At 40.9% G+C, this 23,834-nt stretch overlaps 2 protein-coding genes across 11 annotated transcripts in view; one reads left to right on the top strand and one right to left on the bottom strand.

The window, feature by feature from the left end:
• Positions 1-19,662, top strand: part of GPM6B (glycoprotein M6B) — a 169,814-nt gene extending 150,152 nt beyond the window's left edge. For 3 of the 7 annotated variants that reach the window (XM_050777232.1, XM_050777231.1, XM_050777227.1), the window contains 6 exons: positions 3,300-3,486; positions 5,560-5,716; positions 10,556-10,727; positions 13,387-13,460; positions 14,487-14,552; positions 17,713-19,662. In XM_050777232.1, the coding sequence (XP_050633189.1) occupies positions 3,300-3,486; positions 5,560-5,716; positions 10,556-10,727; positions 13,387-13,460; positions 14,487-14,552; positions 17,713-17,862 (806 nt within the window). In that variant the 3' untranslated portion in view covers positions 17,863-19,662. Of the gene's footprint in view, positions 1-3,299; positions 3,487-5,559; positions 5,717-10,555; positions 10,728-13,386; positions 13,461-14,486; positions 14,553-16,161 lie in introns of all 7 variants that reach the window. The other 4 variants (XM_050777234.1, XM_050777233.1, XM_050777228.1 and 1 more) reach the window with 2 other exon arrangements.
• Positions 19,663-21,489: 1,827 nt separating this feature from the next.
• Positions 21,490-23,834, bottom strand: part of OFD1 (OFD1 centriole and centriolar satellite protein) — a 34,137-nt gene continuing 31,792 nt past the window's right edge. For all 4 annotated transcript variants that reach the window (XM_050777215.1, XM_050777217.1, XM_050777216.1 and 1 more), the window contains 4 exons: positions 23,437-23,594; positions 22,501-22,671; positions 21,934-22,001; positions 21,490-21,647 (listed from right to left, as the gene is read on the bottom strand). In XM_050777215.1, coding sequence (XP_050633172.1) covers positions 21,605-21,647; positions 21,934-22,001; positions 22,501-22,671; positions 23,437-23,594 — 440 coding nt within the window. In that variant the 3' untranslated portion in view covers positions 21,490-21,604. The remainder of the gene's footprint in view (positions 21,648-21,933; positions 22,002-22,500; positions 22,672-23,436; positions 23,595-23,834) is intronic.

The following is a 23,834-nucleotide window of genomic DNA, read 5'->3' as shown; positions in this document are numbered from 1 at the left end:
ACTACCTTCTAGTCATGTTGGCTGGCACAGTCCATAAGAGTTTTATCTGTGCCAGTGGAGCAAAGATGGTGATTTCTGTTCTATAGGAGCTAGGGTTCCTACAGCCACAAATAAAATCATCTGCTGAAAACATAAGAGCATTGGCATCTGCTGAGAGAGCATGATTCATTGAAGTGATCCCCCAAATTCTTGAGTTTCTGGTTTTCTCTGCTGTTATAAAACTAGATCCACAGCATGAGCTGTACAGAGTCCTTGAGAGATTTAAATTGGAGGGAAACTTTAGCTTTGATCTAGTATTGAATTTGGGATTGAACAGCATCATTCTTCTAACCCCACTTGTCTTTTTGAGCCTGGGAGCAGCTGTGATATTTCTTTGGAATGCTCTAACCATTTGGATGAAAGACTGTTTGAAGTGGCAACTGTGGATTTGGAAGGACGAGTTCTATCATTAAAGGGCAAGTGTGCTACACCATAACACCTAACTCTAACTCCAAATGATGAAAAAGGGTGTGGGTTTAGTTTAAAAATATATATATTTTATATATATATATATACACACACATAAATTCAGAGAATTAATGAACAGTTTTATCTGGTTATATGTCATTGTCACCACATCAACTGTTTAAGTATTCTGGATACTAGGTCTTTCTGTAGAAGGACCCCTCCAGTATGAATTATTTGCCCTTCTGTCCTTCCCTGTCTGCCTTCCCTCCACTCCCTTTCCACTGGCTCTGCAGGGGTCTGTATCTTTACCCCCATCATGCTGGACTATAATAATTGTGTTACTTGTCTGCCTGCAGTATTGGATTTATCTTGAAGCCAAAAAGGTATCTTATTTCACATTTGTATACTTGGCACCCAGTAGGTCTTCACAAAGTACTGAATTAATGAAATCCAACAGAAAATCCAGTTAGAACCCAGCTCACATTATAGAAAATCAAATATGTGACAATTCAAATGTCTTCCAAAGCAGTGTTCTGTGATGATGAAATGTCCTATATCTGTGTTGTCCAATACAGTACCCACTAGTCCATGTGACTTTTGAGCATATGAAATGTGATTTGTGCAACAGAGGACCTGAATTTTTCATTTTATTTAATTTTAAATAAATGTAAATAGCTACATGTGTTAGTGGCTACCATTTTGGACCATACAGTCCCAAGGCGTTACATCTTTATCCTTTAAGGACCAGATACAACTTTGTTAGTCAGGAAAGTAGGCATTCATCTTTTTCTTAACATGATCATAGAAGCTGAGAATGTGGGGAGGCTGTGAATGATACAATACCCATGTCTGTTTTCTCTTTATAATGAGATACGTCAAGGCCAAGGATTCTAGTTTCTCTTAGCTTGGGAACCTAGAGAGAATTTGGACTTTGAGTTGCATTCCTCTCACCTCAGTCCCCAGAAAGTCATGTGACAAAATAAGATTGAGGTCTAACATCTCTGCTCACAAATCCCAAGTGTCTGAAGCTCTTTAAGATACTGACTTGCTAGTGAACTTGAACCATATTGTGCACTGGTTCCCTTTTTTTTTTTTTGAAAAGGAGCCTTGCTCTGTCGCCCAGGCTGGACTTCAGTGGCGCGATCTCAGCTCACTGCAACCTCTGCCTCCTGGGTTCAAGCGATTCCCTTGCCTCAGCCTCCCGAATAGCTGGGACTACAGGTGCAGGCCACCATGCCTGGCTAATTGGGCTAATTTTTTGTATTTTTAGTAGAGACAGGGTTTCACCATGTTAGCCAGGATGGTTCCCATTTTATATAGTTTCCCCAATCCATTTCAGGGAAGTTGGTCTTCCTAAAAACAGCTGCTCATGTTTTGAAATGAAAGGAAGCACAGCTTTCTTATGAAGCCCTGATATTTTTTATTTTCTGAAGCTCTGATATTTTTTGTCTTCCAATAAACTAAAGAGAAAACTAGTAATGAGTTTTCATAGTCATTTTCCATAGGTTTAAGCGAATGCTGTTTTAAAAGGAATGCTCACTAAAATGAAAACATTCATCTATGGTGTTTTATGCTGGGTTGTCATTCCATAACCTAACTGTGAAGACCATTTGGGGGAATTTTTTTTTTTTTTTTTTTTTTTTTTTGTCTGGCTTAATGTGCTTGCCCTGAAGTAATGAAGTGCCCTTGATTGCTGTTAAACACCATAATGCGTTTAAAGTTCAATTTCCCCGACAAGCCATTTACTTAAGGGTCTGGATAATATAAACAGGGACGGGAGGTTAGGAGAGGTACTGACATTATCCCGAGGCCAGTGCTGCCTTTACTGAAACATAAATGTCTCCAAACTGAAAATGTCACCTGGCTCTGCCCCTCGGGCAGGTCTTTATGGACATCTCAAGTAAAAGTTTATTTTAAAAATGAATACAAGTCTCATCTTTTCAAGATTAACAGTGAGTTACGGCTGTCTCTCCTTCATTCCACTTCATGGATGTTCATTTTGGTTTTGTTTTTTTCTTCTGTTCTTTTTTCTCCTTCAAGTACTTAAATATCACCCACCAGTTCTGGTTTCTGACTCTGAACGTGTGTGTCGGGGAAGGTGGAAGCTGGGGAGGAGGAGGACTGTAAATGAATTGCTTGAGCTGACTGGGCTGGAGGGAAGCATTTTTATTAAAAATTTGAGATAATTTCTGATGTCAACTTGAATGAAATTTGAGTGGCTCTTGGTGACCTTGTACTTCACTGAATTAGGGACCAAAATACTTGTGACCTTTCCAAAACAATCACCTTGCTATTTGTTTGAACCGGGCGATGGCATAATTGCTGTATCAGATTCTCCCAGTTGCCCAGGAGGTCCAGGGCTTGGGGAAATCCGTTGGTTGCTACAGCAGCAGACGTATTGAAACCCCAGAACGGTGAGGCTGTAGACGACCTGACTGTTGCTTTCCTTCACAGAGCTGCAGCTTCACTGCTGTCCTCTTTTGACTGTGTTGGTGGAATGAGTGCTTCTCATAGGCACTTGAGCAGGACTCCCCCCACCACTCAGTCAATCAGGGAAGCTCTAGAATTGTAACTACCTTATAACTCTTTGTCAATTGACTGCTCTGCCATTCGCTACCCTTCCAGATTCTGAGCAAATTAAGTTACATTCCCTCTTGGAGCCTCAGGGTCCTCACTGCAGAATGTGAGATCACGGTAACTACCACACTGGCCCTTGGGATGTCGAAGTATTAACCATAGAGCATGAGAGGGGAGATGGAATAATTAAAGCCTTCTCTGTGAATATGTGGTATTCTTGAAGACCAGAGGCGTTCTTGCCCATAATGGCTGTATTTTCTCTCCTTTGGGTCCAGGCTGCTTTGAATGCTGCATCAAGTGTCTGGGAGGAGTCCCCTACGCCTCCCTGGTGGCCACCATCCTCTGCTTCTCCGGGGTGGCCTTGTTCTGCGGCTGTGGGCATGTGGCTCTCGCAGGCACCGTGGCGATTCTTGAGCAACACTTCTCCACCAACGCCAGTGACCATGCCTTGCTGAGCGAGGTGTAAGTATCCGGTTCCCTTTAAAAATGTATCTAAGGCCTGGCCTGGTGGCTCATGCCTGTAATCCCAGCAATTTGGGAGGCTGAGGCAGGCAGATCACCTGAGGTCAGAAGTTCAAGACCAGCCTGGCCAACATGGTGAAATGCCACCTCTACTAAAAATACAAAAAAAAAAAATTTAGCTGGGCATAGTGGTGTGTGCCTGTAATCCCAGCTACTTAGGAGGCTGAGGCAGGAGAATTACTTGAACCCAGGAGGTGGATGTTGTGGTGCACCAGGATGGCACCACTGCACTCCAGCCTGGGTGACAGAGTGATACTTTGTTTTTTTAAAAAAAGTATCTAAGATGCAACCACCTCATGATGTTTTTCAGAAAGACTACAATGTGCTCTCCTGGCAGAAAATGAATGCTTTTACTTAAAGTTCACTTTATGCAGATAGAAAAAGGTTCATGAGAGAAGGAAAAAGAAAGGGCCTAGAATGTGGTAGATGTTTAGGCCCCAGGGTGGAATGTTACTTGGGAATGTTGGGAATGGCATGGTATGCACATAGGACACTTCACACATGGTAGCTGTGGACGTGGGGGGCTGTGACATGGTGATAGGTGATGCTGCCGATTGTCTCAACAGAGTTGTATTGTTCCCAAGTAACAGATGCCTCCAGCTTTCTCCCAGGAAGTGACCATCCCTGGAATGGCAGGAGCCCTGTTAAGGACTGACCCCAACTCTGAGCCTCCAGGAGCAGTATTTTAACGTTAACTCTTCTGGCAGAAGAGCAGATCCCAGGGCATCCTCCATTGCAGAAGAGAGGAAGGTCCAGGGGTTTAGCAGCAGATCTCTGCCTTTCTTTCTGGAAACATTCTCAATGGAGTCACAGTGACTCCCATGCATAGATTCTCATAACTGTGCAAGCTCAGCAGCAATCTACTTATTTCCTTCGCATGTCTTCCCCTTTCTCCATTTCCTTCATTGTTTCTTTTTCTTCCCTTGAATCTCAAAGTTCCAGTGTTTATGTGTCTTATGATTATAAGAAACTTCTTTACCAGACTGAAAAAGACATGAATGAATTTTTATGGAATGGTCATGGAGTCATGTTGGAGACTCTTCAGTCCTTAGGGAATTTTATTCTTTCTTATCTGTTCACAAATGACCTCCAAAGAAATGAACACAGGTTGGGGAGATTATAAGGAGGGCTCAAGCAGGACAAGGGACTCACTGAGTGCCAACTATGTGCAAAGAAGAAATGTTTACCAAGACTGAACCTGGGAAAGGTATATTGATTTAATTAGGTAGTGATCTCAATCTGTGGCTCTCAAACCTCTGAGCAGCTTTAAAAAAAAATCCCCATACCTTACCCCAGACCAATTAGGACATAAGCTCTGGGGGCGGGATCCAGGTACCAGTATTTTCCAAGCTCCCCAGGTGATTCCAATGGGCAGCCGAAGGCTGAGGACATGTCATCCATCTTCGTTAGCTTTTGTGAGACAAACTGCATTGTGAATTAACTTTCTGTATCTTAAACCTACTCGACTTACTACTACTTGTGTGGTGGGAGTCACAATGCAAAAAACATCTCCCCAAATTACCCCCTAAAGAAGCCCTGAGTGCCTACTTAGGGGTTTTATCAGAGTGACATGAACCACTAGGCCTGGTTGGGAGGCATTTTGATAGGGCAGAAAGAACATGTTGTCATGGACCAGGGTTCAGATGCTGGCTTTGCCACTAACTGTGTATCCTCTGATGAGGAGCTTAACTCCTCAATACCTGTGTTTTACTTATGTGCGAAATGAGGATTCTAACCCTTGCCGCCCAGGACTCAGGTAAGGATTAAAAGATTACAACTGGATGCTGCCCTGAGCAGAGGAAACATCATTCCCACCTTGGAAGGAAGGCCCATGTTGCTGGGACATGGGCAGGGATGCCGCCCAGGATGCTGCACAAGTACATCAAAGCCATCAGTGGGGCGAGTGATGCGCTCACAGGAACATCCCCGTCATGTCCTCTCTCCAGCGTCCAGAAACGTAGTCACTACCAGGCAGTGAATTTAATGGTTCAGGATCTCTTCTTCTCTTTGTAGGATACAACTGATGCAGTATGTCATCTATGGAATTGCGTCCTTTTTCTTCTTGTATGGGATCATTCTGTTGGCAGAAGGCTTTTACACCACAAGTGCAGTGAAAGAACTGCACGGTGAGTTTAAAACAACCGCCTGTGGCCGATGCATCAGTGGAATGGTGAGTGTGAACCTCTGATAACTGATTGTTTGATGTACAACCAGAGCCATGCCTTGATGTATTTCCTTGTATTTGGCAAAAGCTACCAGGTATCGAGCATGGATGGAGGGTCCATGACACAAATACTGGCCTTACCAATTTAGAGTTAGGACTATAAAAACTTGCAACATGTTACTGATAGCAAATGAAAATCTATGGCTGGTAGAAATAAATCAAATGTTCTCATCAGTGTAAAGGTGAAAAGGGTGCTGAAGATTTTTCAAATGCCAAGTTCCCACTATAGAAGGAGATAACTTTCATGTGGTCTCAGTGCTTCCCTTTGGTTGTCTTTAAATATGGATGGACTATGGAAAATCATCCTGATCCTTCTGTAAATACTTACCAGCACCTGCTGTACAGAGCGCCTATCTGGGCTTTGCTAGCCACTAGAGATGCAAAGATTCAAACACAGCCTTCTTTCTCAAGCAGCTTATAGTCTAAGACAGGGGTTAGCAACTATGGACTGTGGGCAAAATTTGGTGTACTACCTGTTTTTGTATAGCTCAGGACTAAGATTTCTTTTTTGAGATAGAGTATCACTTTGTCTCCAAGGGCAGTGTCACGATCTCCACTAACTGCAACCTCTGCCTCCTGGGTTCAAGCGATTCTCCTGTCTCAGCCTCCCGAGCAGCTGGGATTACAGGCGCCCGCCACCACCACCTGGCTAATTTTTGTATTTTTAGTAGAGAAAGGGTTTCGCCATGTTGGTCAGGCTGGTCTTGAACTTTTGACCTCAGGTGATCCACCCGCCTCAGCCTCCAAAGTGTTGGGATTATAGGCGTGAGCCATCATGCTCAGTCAAGAATTTTTTTTTTTTTTTTTTTTTTTGAGACAGGGTCTTGCTCTGTCACCTGGGCTGGAGTGCAGTGGTGTGATCATGACTCACTGCAACCTCTCACTGCAACCTCTGCCTCCCGGGCTGAAGCAATCCTCCAGTCTCAGCCTCCCGAGTAGCTGGGACTATAGGTGCAGTCCATCACACTCGGCTAATTTTGTATCTTTTGTAGAGACAGGGTTTCACCATGTTGCCTAGGCTGGTCTCGAACTCCTGGCTCAAGCTTGGCTTCCCAAAATGTTGAGATTATAGGTGTGAGCCACTGTGCCTGGCCAAGAATGCTTTTTATATCTTTCAGTGGTTAGAAAAAATGAGTATTTCATGATACATGAAAATTATAAGAAAGTCTAGTTTTAATGATCCTAAACAACGTTTGATTGGCACATAGCCATGCCTATTCATTTGCACATTAGCTATGGCTGCCTTCATGCTACAAAGCATGAAGCAGATTGGACCAGTTGCCACAGAGACCACACGTGACCTGCAAAGCCTAAACAGTTTTCTATCTGGCTCTTTACAGTAAGATAGCATTTGCTGACCTCTGGTCTAGAGGATGACAGATCTTAATGGGTCATTAAAAAACAGGGTTAAAAAGTGCTTCATCACAAAAGAAAATGGTCCTTTTCCAAGAGGAAAAGGCTTTCCATTGAGAGCCTAGGAGGGGAGGAGGGGAGAAGTATTTATGGAGTTTGATTTTTGGCACATGGAATTTTAGTTTCTAAATGGAATTGGCAGCCTGGTGCCGTGGCTCACGCCTGTAATCCCATCTCTTTGGGAGGCCTAGGCGGGTGGATCACCTGAGTTCAGGAGTTCGAAACCAGCCTGGTCAACATGGCGAAACCCCATCTCTACTAAAAATACAGAAATTAGCCAGGCATGGTGGCGCATGCCTGTAGTCCCAGGAATGTGGGAGGCTGAGGCAGGAGAATCACTTGAATCTGGAGATGGAGGCTATGAATGAATGTAACAGTTTTTCCAAGGACAGCAGGGCTGCAAGAAGGGGACTGCAATGTGGGAAACTCTCCTTTGGAGTCCACAGGCCTGGCCACATCACAGGGGCCTGTTCCTCAGCTCCTCCCCAGTTCCTCCCCAGCCCCTCCCCAGCCCGGACTGTCCTTTTTGCTTTCTCACATCAGCCGTGGGCCCAACTCCACAGTCTGCATTCCACACCACACCTGCCCCTTCCAGGAGAAGCAGCACCCCCAGGAAGTAGTTGAGCAGAACATCATCAGCTGCATGGATCCAGATGCCAATCTTTAGGTTTGTCCGGAATGACCATTTGTGGGACTTCAGAATGGTCCAGCCGGGCTTAAGCTCACATGCCCACCTACCCCTCTCAAGGACAGATAATAGTCTTGACAGATAGTGTCATTTGATGTGATTTCAGAAAACCATGTTCTGAAAAGAAACTACCTACAAGGATGAAACCCATCACTCAATTGCTGAATGATTTAGTTCTTTACCAGTTTGGACCTCCCCAATCCCAAATAGGACCCTCATTTCACATTGGTTTTTTAAGATTCAGTTCATAGAACAAAGGAGTAAATTAATTTATGAGTTTCTGAGTAAATCATATTTCAATAAAGCTGTTAAAAAATACAAAGAAGAGACTACTGTACAAGTCAGGGGAATGGTTACTTTTGTGGAGGAAGGAGGCAGCTGTTAAATAAAATGCCTGTGAAGAACAGAGGGAAAATAGCCACAAATAGTGGGAATCCTCCTCCAAAGGAAAAAAAGAAAAAACACCTCCTCACAGCTTTAAAAATGACAGCTTTCCCCCTCACTTCTACCCATCAAGTTTCAGAAATAAAGAGGTCTAGTTTCCACAGGGCACAGCATTAAGTCATCCACTGCCTGATGTTTAACATTTTTGGATCCTTTGAGCATTGGTCGGGACACAGCACATGGTGGAGAGGAGAGGAGCTTCTACTTGAGCCAGTGGCACTTCACCTAGAGATGGGGACACCATGAGGGATTCCCAACCCACCTAGCATGGCCTGCTTTTAGCTCTTACGTCAGATTTTTTTTGAGAAAGTCCTGTGAACCCAAAAGTATCTGAAACAGGTATCGGCCCATTTAGAAAGTTTATTTTGCCAAAGTTAAGGATGTGCCCATGACACAGCCTCAGGAGGTCCGGACAGCATGGGCCCAACGTGGTCGGGGCACAGCTTGGTTTTATACATTTTAGGGAGACGTGAGACATTAATCAATAAATGTAAGATGTACATTGGTTTGTCCAGAAAGGTGGGGACAACTCGAAGCAGGGAGGGGGCTTCCAGGTCACAAGTAGGTGAGAGACAAATGGTTGCATTCTTTTGGGTTTCTGATCAGCCTTTCATTGAATATACAGTTCATATGAGAGAGGAAGGTAGAGGAATAGTCACTTATGGCTGGTCTGGCTTGTTGAAATGACGGGAGAGGAAGCAGTCAGATATGCATTTGTCTCACATGAGCCTCAGAGGGATGACTTTGAGCTCTGTCTGTCGTTTGTCCATGAGGGATTTCCCTGTGGGCTAATTGTGAGGGAGGTATGTAGCTTTATCTTTGTGCTATCTTGTTTAGGGATAGAATGGGAGGTTTGCCTGTGGCAGTTCCCAGCTTCACTTTTCCCTTTGGCTTAGTGATTTGGGGGTCCAGAGATTTCTTTTGCTTTCATAGTCCTGTGTGGAAGGCTTGTGCCCAGGAACTCACTGAGGAAGCAGCTCTAGACGCTGGAGGCCACCATGACAGGGCCAGCCCGCAGCAGGGCCCTCTGGTGGGGGGATAGTGGCCTTCTGTCTGGAGTCCTGGCCTCTGACAGAAGGGAAGGCTCACTGAAGCCAAGAACTACCAGTTCCCTCCTGCTCAGGTCCTGTTTTCTTGAAGGGAAAGAAACCTAGTTTGGGGCAGCAGTGGGAGGAAGTGGGAGGTAGAACTGCTGAAATCTGCTTCTCTGAATATTTTTGGAGATGCAAATGCTTCCTTGCAGTGAAAGGGAAAGTGTCTTGTTTCTGCAGTTTCCTGGCATTGTGACCATCAGGAGGTGGCCTCCAACTACCCAGGTATCCCCGGCGGCGCAGAAAGTTAGTGGGGACCATCAGCTTCAAAATAGAAAAGCCAAACTAGCACTCCACACCCTCGCCCACACCCTCTGTGGGCGCGCCTTCTGAGAACACAAATACCACGTTTTTGAGGCCACCTTACAAAGCTCTCTGAAAAGTGGTCAAGGCAGAGGAAAGCCAAGCAATAGGATTCTATTCTTCCTGGAATTGCCCATGACAGTGTGTGGGTGAACACCTGAAGCTTTTTCCCTAAGCCACTGCTTTGCTTGCAAAGCTGCTGTGAATCTTAGAGACAAAAGAAAACTAGAGGAAAATGAGAATTTTATAGATCGTGCATTAAGCTTGCGTTCGCGATTATTTGAAACTTTTGGTAATTTTGCAGAATCAGGAAACTAGCGAAGTTCTTTTTGAGAGAGGGCTTCTTGTGGCAATTGCTATTCTCTGTGAGCCAACCTGTTATGATAAATAAAGGTAACATTTGAGAAATTAATATGAAGTTATAATTCAGTGGTATATGGAATGCATCCAGAATCTATCCCATGTTATGTAGGATGTTCTGCATTTTCAGAACGGATATTTAGAAAGAGTACCTCTTGAGAGGCTGCCATTGACTAGCTCTGTATCCTCAGATGAGTGAGATCACCTCTTGGGGTCTCCTGTCCTTGTTAGTTAAGGGTGACCCGAAAGGCCCTGACATTGCTTCAGGCACTCCAATTCTAGATCTTCTAGCTCTGGGGAATGTGGCTGGCTCTTACTTACCCTGCTCCCTTGTTGGCTCTTCCTTCTTGCTGCCAATGCCAGGGTGAGGGTCCCCACAATGTGTTCCACAGATCAGTATTGGGCCTGAAAATGCACAATCCTTCCACTCAGGGGACACATCTGCCTGTTTCAGTGATGATTGTCCTTCCTCTCATTTTGGCCTAGTTCGTTTTCCTCACCTATGTGCTCGGAGTGGCCTGGCTGGGCGTGTTTGGTTTCTCAGCGGTGCCTGTGTTTATGTTCTACAACATATGGTCAACTTGTGAAGTCATCAAGTCACCACAGACCAACGGGACCACGGGTGTGGAGCAGATCTGTGTGGATATCCGACAATACGGTACCTCCTCCTAATTCACCCCTCCCCCAATTAATTCATTGTCCTCTCATGCATATGTCTGGACCTAATTATTACATGAGCATCCTTTTAATTGTCATGATCTGTTTCATCCCTTCTATCAGTAATTTTATACTTTTCCCTTCAATATGCTGTTTTCTGGGTGGAAACATCAGGGAGGCTTTTAGCTTGCTAGGTGTCAAGATTTCGTTAGGTTTTCATGTTGTTTTTTTTTTTTTTTGAGACGGGAGTCTTGCTCTGTCACCCAGGCTGGAGTGCAGTGGCCGGATCTCAGCTCACTGCAAGATCCTCCTCTCGGGTTCACGTCATTCTCCTGCCTCAGCCTCCGGAGTAGCTGGGACTACAGGCACCCGCCACTTCGCCCGGCTAGTTTTTTGTATTTTTTTAGTAGAGACGGGGTTTCACCATGTTAGCCAGGATGGTCTCGATCTCCTGACCTCATGATCCGCCCGTCTCGGCCTCCCAAAGTGCTGGGATTACAGGCTTGAGCCACCGCGCCCGGCCTGGTTTTCATGTTACGTGTGTAGTAAAAGAAGCTTTTCATAATATGAAACTACTTTATAATGCAGTTCAATCAAAAAAGACTTCTGGACCTCCACTATAAAAAGATTATATTTTTTCTTTATTTTCAGTTTTATAACATCCAACTTTCCATTCAAAATAATATTGCACACATTGTATAATTCAATTAATTTGCACATCCAACTCCTCAAATCTGGTCTTTTTAAAATGACTGCTTAAACTTCATCTGTACTGAAAAAGACGACGTTAGATCCAGACATATTTTAAAGTCATCAGAACATACTCTTTAAAAAATCATCGTCAGCTGTTGGAAACCAGTTCAAACATTTTCTAATGAGTGAGATCCTTACAATAGGGATCTAAGGTTGGTTCATTGTGACAAGCCCCAGAAGAGACCACTGGCTCCTCCTGTCAATTAATTTGGGACTTGACTTTGCTGCTGAGTAAGAGAGGGCAGCATCCTAAGGGAGGAGTAATTACTGCTTCCAGCCACGATGGTAGGAAATCTTTTCTTGGCAGAAACAACCAGGGGGTGGGGGGAAAAGCTTTCATCAGAATTGAAGAGGAAATAACTGTCCTTCCAGAGCTTTTCTGAAGAGAGATGACTATTTCATTTCTGCTGTTTTTCTCATGTGGCTTAGTCTCAACATCTTACCTTACAACATAATACTACATTTGCTTGAAACTACCCATCAGACTAATCTCTTCTCACAATGACCAAGGCTAAACAACACTGTTCTTTATGATAGAGCTAAAAGCGGAGCCTAAAGTTGGCTGTTAAAGTATTTGTAAATGAATATCTAAATGTGTATCATTCCCCTATTCCTTAAAAATGTTTTGCCACAAATTTTTGGTAATCAGCAATCATCTTTTTAAATCCTCTATATTTGCCTATTTATTGTTATAGTTAATGGTTTCACTGACAATTTGGGGCAATTTCCCATGCTTCTGAGGTATAAAGATGTACTCTTGGCCCGTATCAAGGATGAAAGGAATAAGGACTTTTCTTCTTCTAACACTCCTTACCTCCTAGGAGTGTTTAAGCACAAACTTATGCATTAGAAGGGGAAGAAAGCAGCAGCCCACTGGACAATTGTCATTGCAGAGGAGCCTCAGGGTTACAGTGAGAGAGAAATCATAGACTCTGCTTGTCCCACCCTCTAGGGTAAAGGACAGTAGTGTTTTTCTTTTTAAAAAATTTCCAGCCACACGCGGTGGCTCACACCTGTAATCCCAGCACTTTGGGAGGCTTAGGCGGGTGGATCACGAGGTCAGGAGTTCAAGACCAGCCTGGCCAAGATGGTGAAACCCCGTCTCTACTAAAAACACAAAAATTAGCCAGGCGTGGTGGCGGGCACCTGTAATCCCAGCTACTCGGGAGGCTGAGGCAGAGAATCGCTTGAACCCAGGAGGTGGAGGCTGCAGTGAGCCAAGATCACGGGAGTCCACTCCAGCCTGGGTGACAGAGCAAGACTCTGTCTCCAAAAAAAAAAAAAAAAAAATTCCAATTTGATTTTCAATCCAAAAGTATTTTCTAATATATTTATAAGACATAATAAAAATGAATATAAAAACAAAGACAAAGTATAAATCCAGAGTTTATTGGATTCCCACAAACATAAATTACTCTGTCAAATTGTAATTTGTTTCCGAGTGTATACTTGCAGTTTTGGAACTCCTGGCAGACCACTAACAGCTTGGACAGCAAGGCCACAGACCACAACATTCATGAGGAAATGTATTTTGACCTCAATGTGATAAAATGCTTTACGAGGGGGTTGTCCTGCAGTAACTATAGGGAAAGTCTGGCTTTGAAAATTAATCTTTACAAATATGAACTTCCAAATATGAACCCTCACTGAATAAAGCACAATTTGTAGGGGAAAAAATATCAGGCTGTTTAGATTTCTTATGGACTAGTTGGCTTTGCTTTTGGCCTATCGTTCAAATGGGGCTATTTATTCCAAAATGCTTGTTCTGCAGACAGCAGATCCATCAATTCTTAATGAAGGAACATAGCCTACAATTACACTGTAACTGGCATCCAAAGTGGTGGGGTCTATTAAGAACATGAGGCACTGTAGTTTGTACTAACATCCTATTGGGGTTCATTTTACAGGTATCATTCCTTGGAATGCTTTCCCGGGAAAAATATGCGGCTCTGCCCTGGAGAACATCTGCAACACAAACGAGGTAAACTCATCACAGTTCAGAGGGCTCGTAAGAATAACCCTTGAATATTAGGCTGAGACAAGGGTTCTCCTAGCTATAGAAAGAGCGAGAGAGATGGTTAAAATGCTATTAAGGAAAGCTCCTTGTTTAGACTCTTTAAGATTGAGCTATATGTAACCATCACTATTCAGCCATTTTTGACCTACAAAAATGGTCACTTCATATGGTCCAACCCATTTGGTGAGAATCCTTAAGAAGTGGAGAGCTTTTCCTTTGGGCAATAATTTAGAGGTGAACCCAAACCTACAAACCTAATAATATATCTAGATTCTTCTCTCACCTCTTCAGAAAGATTTTCAAAGTGGAACACCTGTCACAGAACACATGTAAGTTAATTTTCATAGAGGAGTCCCTCTGTTTCGTAGAGGAATTTGTGTATATGCCCAATTTTTAATAAATGAGGCCACAGTTAATCATTTATATTTCTGGAATGACTTGGCTACTTCTCTATTTCTCATTCATTCTTAATAGGGAGTGTGTCCTAACACTTTGGTTTAAATTGTCTCAGCCTTAGAACATTCTTCGGTCATTGGCTTGTAACTGTTTATAAATGCATTCGTAGGTGCTTGTATATTTAAGAAAATCCTGGCAAGCTTTTAAAAAGCAGTGAGTTACAGAAATAATCAGCTCCTACCCTATCCAACTTGTTAATTTGTATATCCATAATATGCAGTGGCTTGAAGCAGGGGCTCCCCACCTTGGCTGCACCTTTCAGGCATCAAGACAGCACTATGTTATACTGATGGCTGAGGCCCAGCCCCTAGGTATTCAGATTTAATTGATTTGGGGGGCAGTCTGGGCATCAGAAAGTTTTTAAAGCTCCTCAGGTGACTCCACCATGAGGCCAGAGCATGAAGAGAAGGCAGGCCTGTGCCCAGTCTTGCAGAGAATAGCTGCAAAGGAGACAGATGAAGCAGCACCCCAGAATGAGTGTAGGCCATTTCATTACACATCAAATGCTTATGTTGGTGCCCTGTTCTTTTGTAGTTCTACATGTCCTATCACCTGTTCATTGTGGCCTGTGCAGGAGCTGGTGCCACCGTCATTGCCCTGGTGAGTAATGGCCCCAAGACCACCCTAGTCTAGCTGCCTCCCTCTAGCCTCTAAATGACAGATTTCCCTTCCAGCTTTTACCAGCCTATTGAAGCCAATGATTCTGGCACTCAACCTTGGTTAACTGGCGCCTGTGTAACTTACCACATGTAGTTTGCAGGAAGTATTAGTTGGCTGCCTTGGCACCAATTGTAGGTGATGTAATTTGGACTCTGGAAAGAAAAGAGGGTATCAACACCTATCAGCTAGACCAAGCATATTACCTTGTTGCACTGAGCACTTAGCTTCATGACTTCAGTCACACACAAATGAAATGCTCACATGAGGCATTACCCATTTCTCTTTGCCAAGGATTAATTTACAAGTGGAAATATGCACATATATATACATTTATATAGTTACTGTCATACACAGTAGCTATGTTCCATAAAGTCACCTCAAGCACTGAATTAGCAAATGCTGGACCACTGCTCCTAGGGGAAATACATGGCTAGGTGTCTGTGAGCCTCTGGTCACATCATTTTCATCAACCTATCAACACATAAGCTTGTTTTGTGTGTTTCTGTGTAAATACACCTTATTTAATATATATTGTTGATTAATATTGAATTCATGGCCAATAGCACTATCCTTATTCCTGAATGAAGCTTCTCTAATGAACATTTTCTCTGGTCAGGCAGTTTGCAATCTTCTTGCGCTTAGGGACTCTAGACAGCACTATGCTTGGGAGCCATTTTAAGCAGCAAAATCACCCACAAAAAAAATGTTAAAAATGTGGCACTAAATATATTTCGAGTATACTTATTTACAGTCTGAGAGCTGAAACAAGAAGGCAGCGTGTTGCCTTGTTCAACCTCAGTTAGGAATGTGCATACTGGGCAACTCAACTTTCACCGCTCTGCACATGTCTGCTAATAACTGCAAAAGAAGTGCCTCAAGTATTAAGGGTTACAAATGAATCTTAGCAAGTAGGCAGTCACAAATATGGAATCTACAAGTAGTGAAAACCAACTGTATAAACACACACTCTTATGTATGTATATGTTTGTACACATGTAATTTTGGAGGGCTTGGTTTGTGATTTGAGGAAAACCAACTAAGACTGGTAGAGCAAGGGGAAAATCTCAGCTGCTTGTAAATTAGTCATTCCCAGTTTTTCTGACCATTAAATCATTCCTTCCCCTTAGAGTCTATGAAAAAAAACCACCTGTAAAATCATGGGGGTGACCTGTTCTTTTGGTTGAGCAACAGGTAGGAAAGATAACTGCCTGCTGCTGAGCAGATGGTTTTGGAAAGATGAGGGGATTAAGGCATTTAGCTTCATCCTTCTCATGCTGTTGACCCAGCTCTCTGTCTTGTTATTCTTCAAACACATCCAAGTACTTTTAATAAACTTAGGGAAGAACCAATGACTTACATTGTACATATGTGATGAGAAAAAGTTTGTGTGTGCTAGATAGGAAAATTGTCTCTTGTGATTTTAAGTGGGGAAAAAAAAGAAACACCTTAGACTATGAGCAGGCACCCATCCCCACCCAAGTTTAGAAGTGTCATGGCATTGGCCCTCACTGCCTGTATCTTACTGTCCTGTTTTGTTCTCTTCCACCAGCTGATCTACATGATGGCTACTACATATAACTATGCGGTTTTGAAGTTTAAGAGTCGGGAAGATTGCTGCACTAAATTCTAAATTGCATAAGGAGTTTTAGAGAGCTATGCTCTGTAGCATGAAATATTACTGACACTCCAGACTAAAGCAGAGTCTAGGTTTCTGCAGTTTTGTTACAGTAATTTGTAAATAGCTTTAGTAAACTCATCTTGCATGGTAGATTAATAAGATGACTTACTGTACATGAATTACACAATAATGAGATCTGGCTATTTCCACATTTTGAAAAGGATTCAGTTATTTACTGACACTGGTGAGCATCCTCTTTAAAATAATGTTCTCATACTTAAACTTTAGAGAGCAATATCTTTAAATGAAGTATTAACACTTTGGAATAGTAACATTTTCTGTTATTTTTGATTGCTTGATAACCAGTTTCAATGATGAAAATGAAAACAAGTGCTGAAGATGAAATGGATTTAATCTGGATTTTGTTTTGTCACACCTTCTGGAAAATACTTTGCAAATACGTTCTAAATTTAAAACAATTTTTTTATGATCACATGGTTCACTACTAAATGACCCTCAAATAAGCCAGATGAAAATTTGAAGAAAAAGGTCACCCAGTTCTCTGAAAAAAAGGATTTATATGTGGATATTTTTCCCCCCCCCAACAACACAATCATTCCTTTAGAGCCCACAAAATTGGTAACCTTAAATTGTGTGTTTTGGTAAGTAATAACTGTTTCCTCATAGCTAGTTCTTAAGCTGCATGTAAGATTTTAACGGGAAGAGAAACTAGGCCTGGACCTGAAGGTCTCAAATATGTTGAGAAGGAAGTATGAACTATAAGGAACTTGAGATGTAGATTTATTTTGCAGGAAATACAAGGAAAATAGGAAAGAAGTGTTTGCCGCATCAAGTGTAAAGAATGATACTGAGGATTTTTGCATTTTATGAAATGAAATGGCATTTACAAAATGAAAAGTGTAGTTTCACAACTAAATTTTGTTAACAGAGAGACTGCATGCTTTGCTTATAGTTCTTAATTTTGGTTTTGACATTCACTTAATTTTTTCCATGTTAAATATGTAGTTTAATTATTTACTCAAAATAAACATTGTTCATGCTTTTAGGCCTTTGGGGGAATTGATTTATCTACAGGTAGAAAATGTCTTTGCACACACTACACTTATTTCAACTATACAATGTGCTCCCGAACTTCCGCATCAATCTTTAAAATTACTCTCAAAATGGTTAAAAAACAAAAACAAAAACACCCTCTTGTATTTCATTTTTGCTTTTTCTTAACAATACCTTTGGCCATTTTTTTCCAGTTCACTATGTTTGTGTACTAACTTTTCTTCAGCCTTTTAATGCGAAGCCAACTAGTAGAGCATGCTTTCAGGATTTGACAGCTCTGCTAGTAGAGCGAGTATTAATACAGAATAACCTTCGCCCCCTTTAAAGTCAAGTCCGTCTAATCTAACTAGCGCCTCGCTTTGCCTTCTCACATGCTCACTAGCCATCATGCTCACCCTTCTCTTCCAGATCCACTTCCTCATGATACTGTCTTCTAACTGGGCTTACTTAAAGGATGCGAGCAAAATGCAGGCTTACCAGGATATCAAAGCAAAGGAAGAACAGGAACTGCAAGATATCCAGTCTCGGTCAAAAGAACAACTCAATTCTTACACATAAATATTTGCCAGAGTGTTTCGACCGACGTATTTACAGCTCTGACAAATCATCAGACAGCTGCTCTGCAGTACAGATGTGTATCCCACCAAACTAATGTAGATGTACAAACACTTCACTGTCTGTCTCAAGCTGCTGGGATGTATCTCTAGGAAAACCTTCCAGTGGGTAAATCTTTTTCTTTAGAACAAATATTGGAGGTTTCATGTTAGCCATTTTAAAAGGCAACACTTTGGGAATCTGTGGTGGCATGTTCACATTTATTGCTAGGGCAATTCTACCAAGACACTAATGGAATATGTCACACCCCTTGATAGGGACCTGTGACATGCCAGCATCAAGGGGTAACACCATAAATTCATATATATGCCATCTGTCCTCAAATAAGTGTTATCTACATAGGAAATAAAATGGAATTGATGTAAAGTTCCATTTCTGACAGCTGACATTTATTAAGCTTTGGATCAAAGATAATGTGATTCTTATGACTGACTTTTCAAATTAGCTTTTCCCTCCCAAGTCCAGGACCCTTTAATTTCCTGAGTCAATCAGAAATATATTTTTCAATAATGCTAAAATTAGCTACAATTCTGCTGACCCTACTATTAAACAATCTGGATTCTGGACTCATTGACAAGCTTTCCAGAAGCAATTTTGTAACAGATTTCATGTTAACAAAATACTGATTCAATTTTCATTATTCTTGGGAAATGTCAGCTCTGCCTTAATGAGTATTTGCTTTAAATTTCTAAGAATTTATATCATAACTAGAGACCCAAATATCTTTCACAGAATTTTGTTCCATAAATGTTTTTAATTAAGAAGTGTTACCTTATTAAAATGACCACCATTCTAAACCATTTTTCAGTGGTCTGGATACTAAGTTTACAGTTTCATACCAACTATCTAAAACCTAATTGCAAATTGACCACAGACCTCTAACCTCCTGCTTTTACAGACTTGAATACTTAAGTAATTTAAATTAGGGTTGGTATTACATTTTTTCTTATCTAAATCTTAGTTTCCTGGAATAAAGTTTGATGTTCAGCAAGAAAACTGCTTGAGTTTAAGCCATTTTCAAAAGAAACTTGCCTTCTACATTATTGTGTTCCAGAACATTAAGTGACTGTAGGTACTGGGTATTAGTGATGGTAAACTTTGTGTTGTTCTTTATGAAATGATTCATATTAACTGTTGGGTGCATCAGTGCTTTTCAAAGGGGCTGCTTACTATAGGGTTAACTATGTATATTCATTGTTAAGAGTTAACTTGTGGTTTGGCTGTTTCCTGGATTTTATAACATATACATGTGCAGAAATGTATTCAAATGAAAGGAAGCATACCTTTATTAAGATGCTATTAAAATTGAACATCAAGTATAATATTTCATTTGGATTCTTTTTTTGGTTAATGCCTAAAAATGCCTATTTGGGATTTTTTTTTTTTTAATTAAGAGAAGCTCTCTTCTGTGTAGAACAGTTGTTCCAAAATAGCTTAGTGTTTTGTTTTCCTGTTGCATGACAGATTTAACTATTATTTCCAGCAGTGGAGGTGCTGTCAGAGTCCAGTGTTCTAGAAGAGGCAGTGTCTAAAGCCTAATTTTACTTTTCTAATTCTGGTAGCTACTACCAGGAATTTTTGGAAGTTTTGTTTAAGTAGTCTAATATTTTTTATGTAAAGAGCATTAAATTTTGCTATGTATAAATTTTTGTAACCTAACAGTGAATCAATATTTTCTATCAGTGCCAAGGGCTTCCTGTAGTTCTATTCAAGTGTTACAATAAATATTTGTAGATAATAGTCGATACTTGTGTATGCTTATTTTAAATATCTATTTAGGTGGAAATAGTTGTGGATGTACTAAGAGTAATGAAATAAAATTATAGCTTCATTCACTTGCCTTTTTACCATACATAAATCCTATCTTTGTCCTCAGTATGGTGTCACTTTTGAATAATGTGCATAGTCAAGATTTCACATTGGTATGGAAATCAAGTCTGTGAGTGCTACTTGGTTTATTTCTGGCAAAAATCTTTTCAGCAATTTAAGAAAATATTATATAATCCACTGGGCTGTATTGGGCATAAAAGTGCCACTAGCACTTCTGTAGTTCTCTGTGTAGAGTAAGAATTTTTCTGAGTAGTTTTTCAACAAATAAATGCCATCTACCTATAGGATCAACGAGGCTTAAACTTGGGCAAAGTAGAAACAAAATAAGAGCATGTGTGTAGTTATTTTTCAAACCAAAGGTACAAAAGTCTATTGATTTATTCTGGAATATAAAAAAACCTAGTTCTAACGGTTGACTCTCTAGAGTAGCAGAGCTAAATACGTTACTTAGGATTTTATTTTATAATCTGTTTAAACTCTTATCTGTCAACATGATTATGCATTTGGATTCTGTGCATCTGACCTTTCTTAGTGAGGCCCAGCCTGTGTCACTGTTGACACATGGCCATTCCTAAATGAGGTGCTGACTCTAGCTCATCACCCTTTGTTCACGTATGGCAGGAGAACAATCAGGAGCTCAATTCGTGTGCTATTTGTCATCCTACTTAGTATCTTCTGTTTAAGTGGCATTTTGTGCAATTATTTAAGTCACATGAGGCACCAGAGGAAACTGTAAAATAATGGTTAGATAAAACCACAAGCAGCCTCTTAATTATCCACAGTGATCCTGCCACAAAACCTAGGACCCTTTAGAGGGTTGAGTAGAGATTTTTTTCCAGTTCTGACTTGTAAAACTTGACCTTTAAGAGATGAAAATGAAGTCAATTATAGGGAAGGAACCCATTCATTTAAAAACAAACGAAATACTTGAAGCCCATTCATTAAGTATGAGGACCAAAGATTCCATAATAAAGATGCTATCTCAGTCTGTTCCTGCCACTATAACAAAATAACTTAGACTGGGTGACTTATAAAGACCAGAAATGTGTTTCTTACCGTTTGAAGCTGGGAAGTCCAAGATCAAGGCACTGGCAGGTTGGATGTCTGGTGAAGGCCCGGTCTCTGCTTCCAAGATGGTGCCTTGTTGCTGTGTTCTCCAGAGGGGACCAATGCAGTGTCTTCAAATGGTGGAAGGGCAAAAGGGCCTCACTAGTTCCATTGAGCCCTTTTATAAGGTCACTAATCCCACTCTTAGTCACCTGTGAAAGGTGCCACCTCTTAATTCTATCACACTGGCGGGGGTTTAAATTCCAACATATGAATTTTGGAGGGACACATACATTCAAACCACAGATGTCAAAAGTAAAGACCAGAGGCAATATCTTACTATTTCTAATGCCTAGAAAAATCTGTTTTTATGTTCAGGGACAAAACAGGAGTATGCTGAGAAAAATAACCTGTTTTACAGGTAGCAGCCCAACTTTGGAGAGAAAAGAACACAGCTTAAACTTCCAAAATGTAGGCCTGGAGTTGACCAATAAGATAGATTGACCAATAAGATATACTCATTTAAAAATTTAAGGTAAAAATGAGGTTAAAAGCCAGTTCCTTTTATTATAATGAATGAGAAATACTATGATTGGAGAAGAGGTTTCACATGACTAGATTATTCTTGGTTCACACACTGTGGTATCAAAATTATGAAAAAAAAAAAAAAAAAAAAAAAAAAAAAACCCACACTGGATTACACACATTTTTATTGAGTTTTGTCTGATGATAGAGAAACATTTACAAAGGAGCAAATGTTATGTAACTTCTCATGGTATGTAAGTTAGAAGCTGGGCAGCAAACATGGTTACCAAGAGTCATCTGGTTCTTCATGAGAAAAGCCTGTTAAACTAAATTAGGGAAAGACAAAAATTAAAATGTAAAAATTTGTGTCAAGTTTATTTGCTATCTTCATAATGTTCTCAATTCCTTCCCTGGGGGGTTTCTGCCCTAGCTTACAATTTATATCAGGATCAATTTCACAAGTTAAAAAACTCAATTGTTTTTATAGTCAGTAATTTTGACTGATTCAATAACTTCTTACAGGCAATCTCAAACATCTAACCGTTTCTCTTGGCTGACAAAATGAGCAATTAACAGTTTGTGTATGAAACAGTATGTAGGGAAAACAGGTACCTTTCAACTTTGTCACTAGATTGCAGCGTGTCCACTAGGGAGCCTTCTTGGACCATCTTTTTTGAGCTCTGATTACATGGAGGGGGTGGAAAATTTTGAAATTAGATATGCATTAATTTTATGAAATACTTTAAGAACCATTTTTGAAATATATATGTAATTTAAAAGTCTAAAAAAGAGGTGACTTTTAAACATGAAATTTAGCAAGCACATCAAAATAAACTATAGGGTATGCATTTAACACCCATGTTACTACAGACTTACATAAAATATTAATGTCAGTACTAATGCATTTGTTATATGATAGATCTTTTCTTCCTTGTTCTTAATGAGCCACCCCAACTTTTAAAACCTCTTAAATCTTTTACCTTAAGCAAAAAAGCTATGAGTTTTTGTCAAAAGAGTAGAATATTTAAAAGACTCAAGGTTCCATTTGAACTTTGGATTTTCTATACTGTTCACCTTTTTGTCTTCAATGGAGAAGATGGATTCCCATCCCAAGAAGTTAAACCACGGAAGCCCTGGATGTCCCCCACCCACAGATTGCCCTGTCCATGGCACTGGCACCTTATCTGCTGACTGCTGGTCTTGCTCCTGCTGGATGATTTTCATGTATTTCTCTAAAGGATTTTCACTGTGAGCAGATTTGTCTTTCATTTCTTGATTACTCATTTCTAATTCATTTTCCATTTCTAATTCATTTTCCATTTCAATCTTCAGTGATTCTTCAATCATCCTCTATAAAATAGGCACCAAAACAGAAAATACACAAATATATTTGTAAAACTTTATGTATTTTAAAAATGCACTAATATTAATCCCGATCCTTGAAGTACAGCCTGTGTGCCAGAGGACTAATTTTTAAAATTGAAGTCATTGCTATCATCAAAGGAAGACAAATATGTCATCTCAAGGAAGGTATTAATCGGCAAGTGTCCTGTGCTTTAGACTTGAATTAACCAGAAGTCCAAGGAACATTCATATGTTAGAGTAATTAAAGCAAGACTTAGCAGGCATGTTAAGTGGACAGAGTAATCCATCTGCTAGGACCAGAATCGGGACACAGAAGGCAAGAAGAGAACTAGAGGAAGGAGGAAGGGAATGTGTGCCCCTGGAAGCAACCATGGACTGGCAGCCATCTCCTCCCTTGGGTTCTAGTCCCAGCTAGCTGACACTGACAGCCTCTTCTTTAAACCCTGTTTTCAAAGCAAAGTTCTGCAGCAAAGCACAGTCTACCTTTTTTACAGGCTTGTTTTAAGGATCAGATGAGAATGTACAAAAATTACCTTCAAAAACCATCCTTTACTACAAAACTCCTAAGCTGCACATTCTGTGCAGCCTTTCTCACTGTCTGTAAGACCAGGAGAGGACAGGGATGCCTTTTAAGGCACCTGCCGTTCCTCTGACTTTGTACACCAATTGACTCCCCTCCCTGAGCTCAATGTACTTACGAAAGGTGTACAACGGAGCAACCAGTACAGAAAATCAAGTCATACTTATTACCCTTTCCTGATACAGTTTTTCTAGTTCTCTTCGTTCCCTTTCTAAAACTTCTTGTAGATTACTCTGCCTTCTTTCTTCTCTCTGCCTTCGTTCTTTCACTTGCTGTTCCCGTATTTTTTCTTCTTCCTTTTGTTCTTCAATTTGTTTCTGATCTACACCTAATAGGACAGAAAATAAAGAGTAGCTTCCAGTATCAGACTGTTCAAATGAATGCAGGACCAGTCTGCAGAAGCCCTTGCCAAGACCCACGGAGACTCTGCTTGGCTTTTAGTTGACTCTGTGACCTGCTTCAAGTCACTGTTTCATTTTCACTCACTTCAAGCCCCCAACCCCACTCCTTGAACTGCACCCTACTTCACTTGGCTAAGACAAATAACAAGTCATCCTCACCATGACCA

Source organism: Macaca thibetana, chromosome X, assembly GCF_024542745.1.
Source record: "Macaca thibetana thibetana isolate TM-01 chromosome X, ASM2454274v1, whole genome shotgun sequence".
Lineage (NCBI taxonomy): Eukaryota > Metazoa > Chordata > Mammalia > Primates > Cercopithecidae > Macaca > Macaca thibetana.
This window is presented reverse-complemented; position numbering and strand designations above follow the sequence as displayed.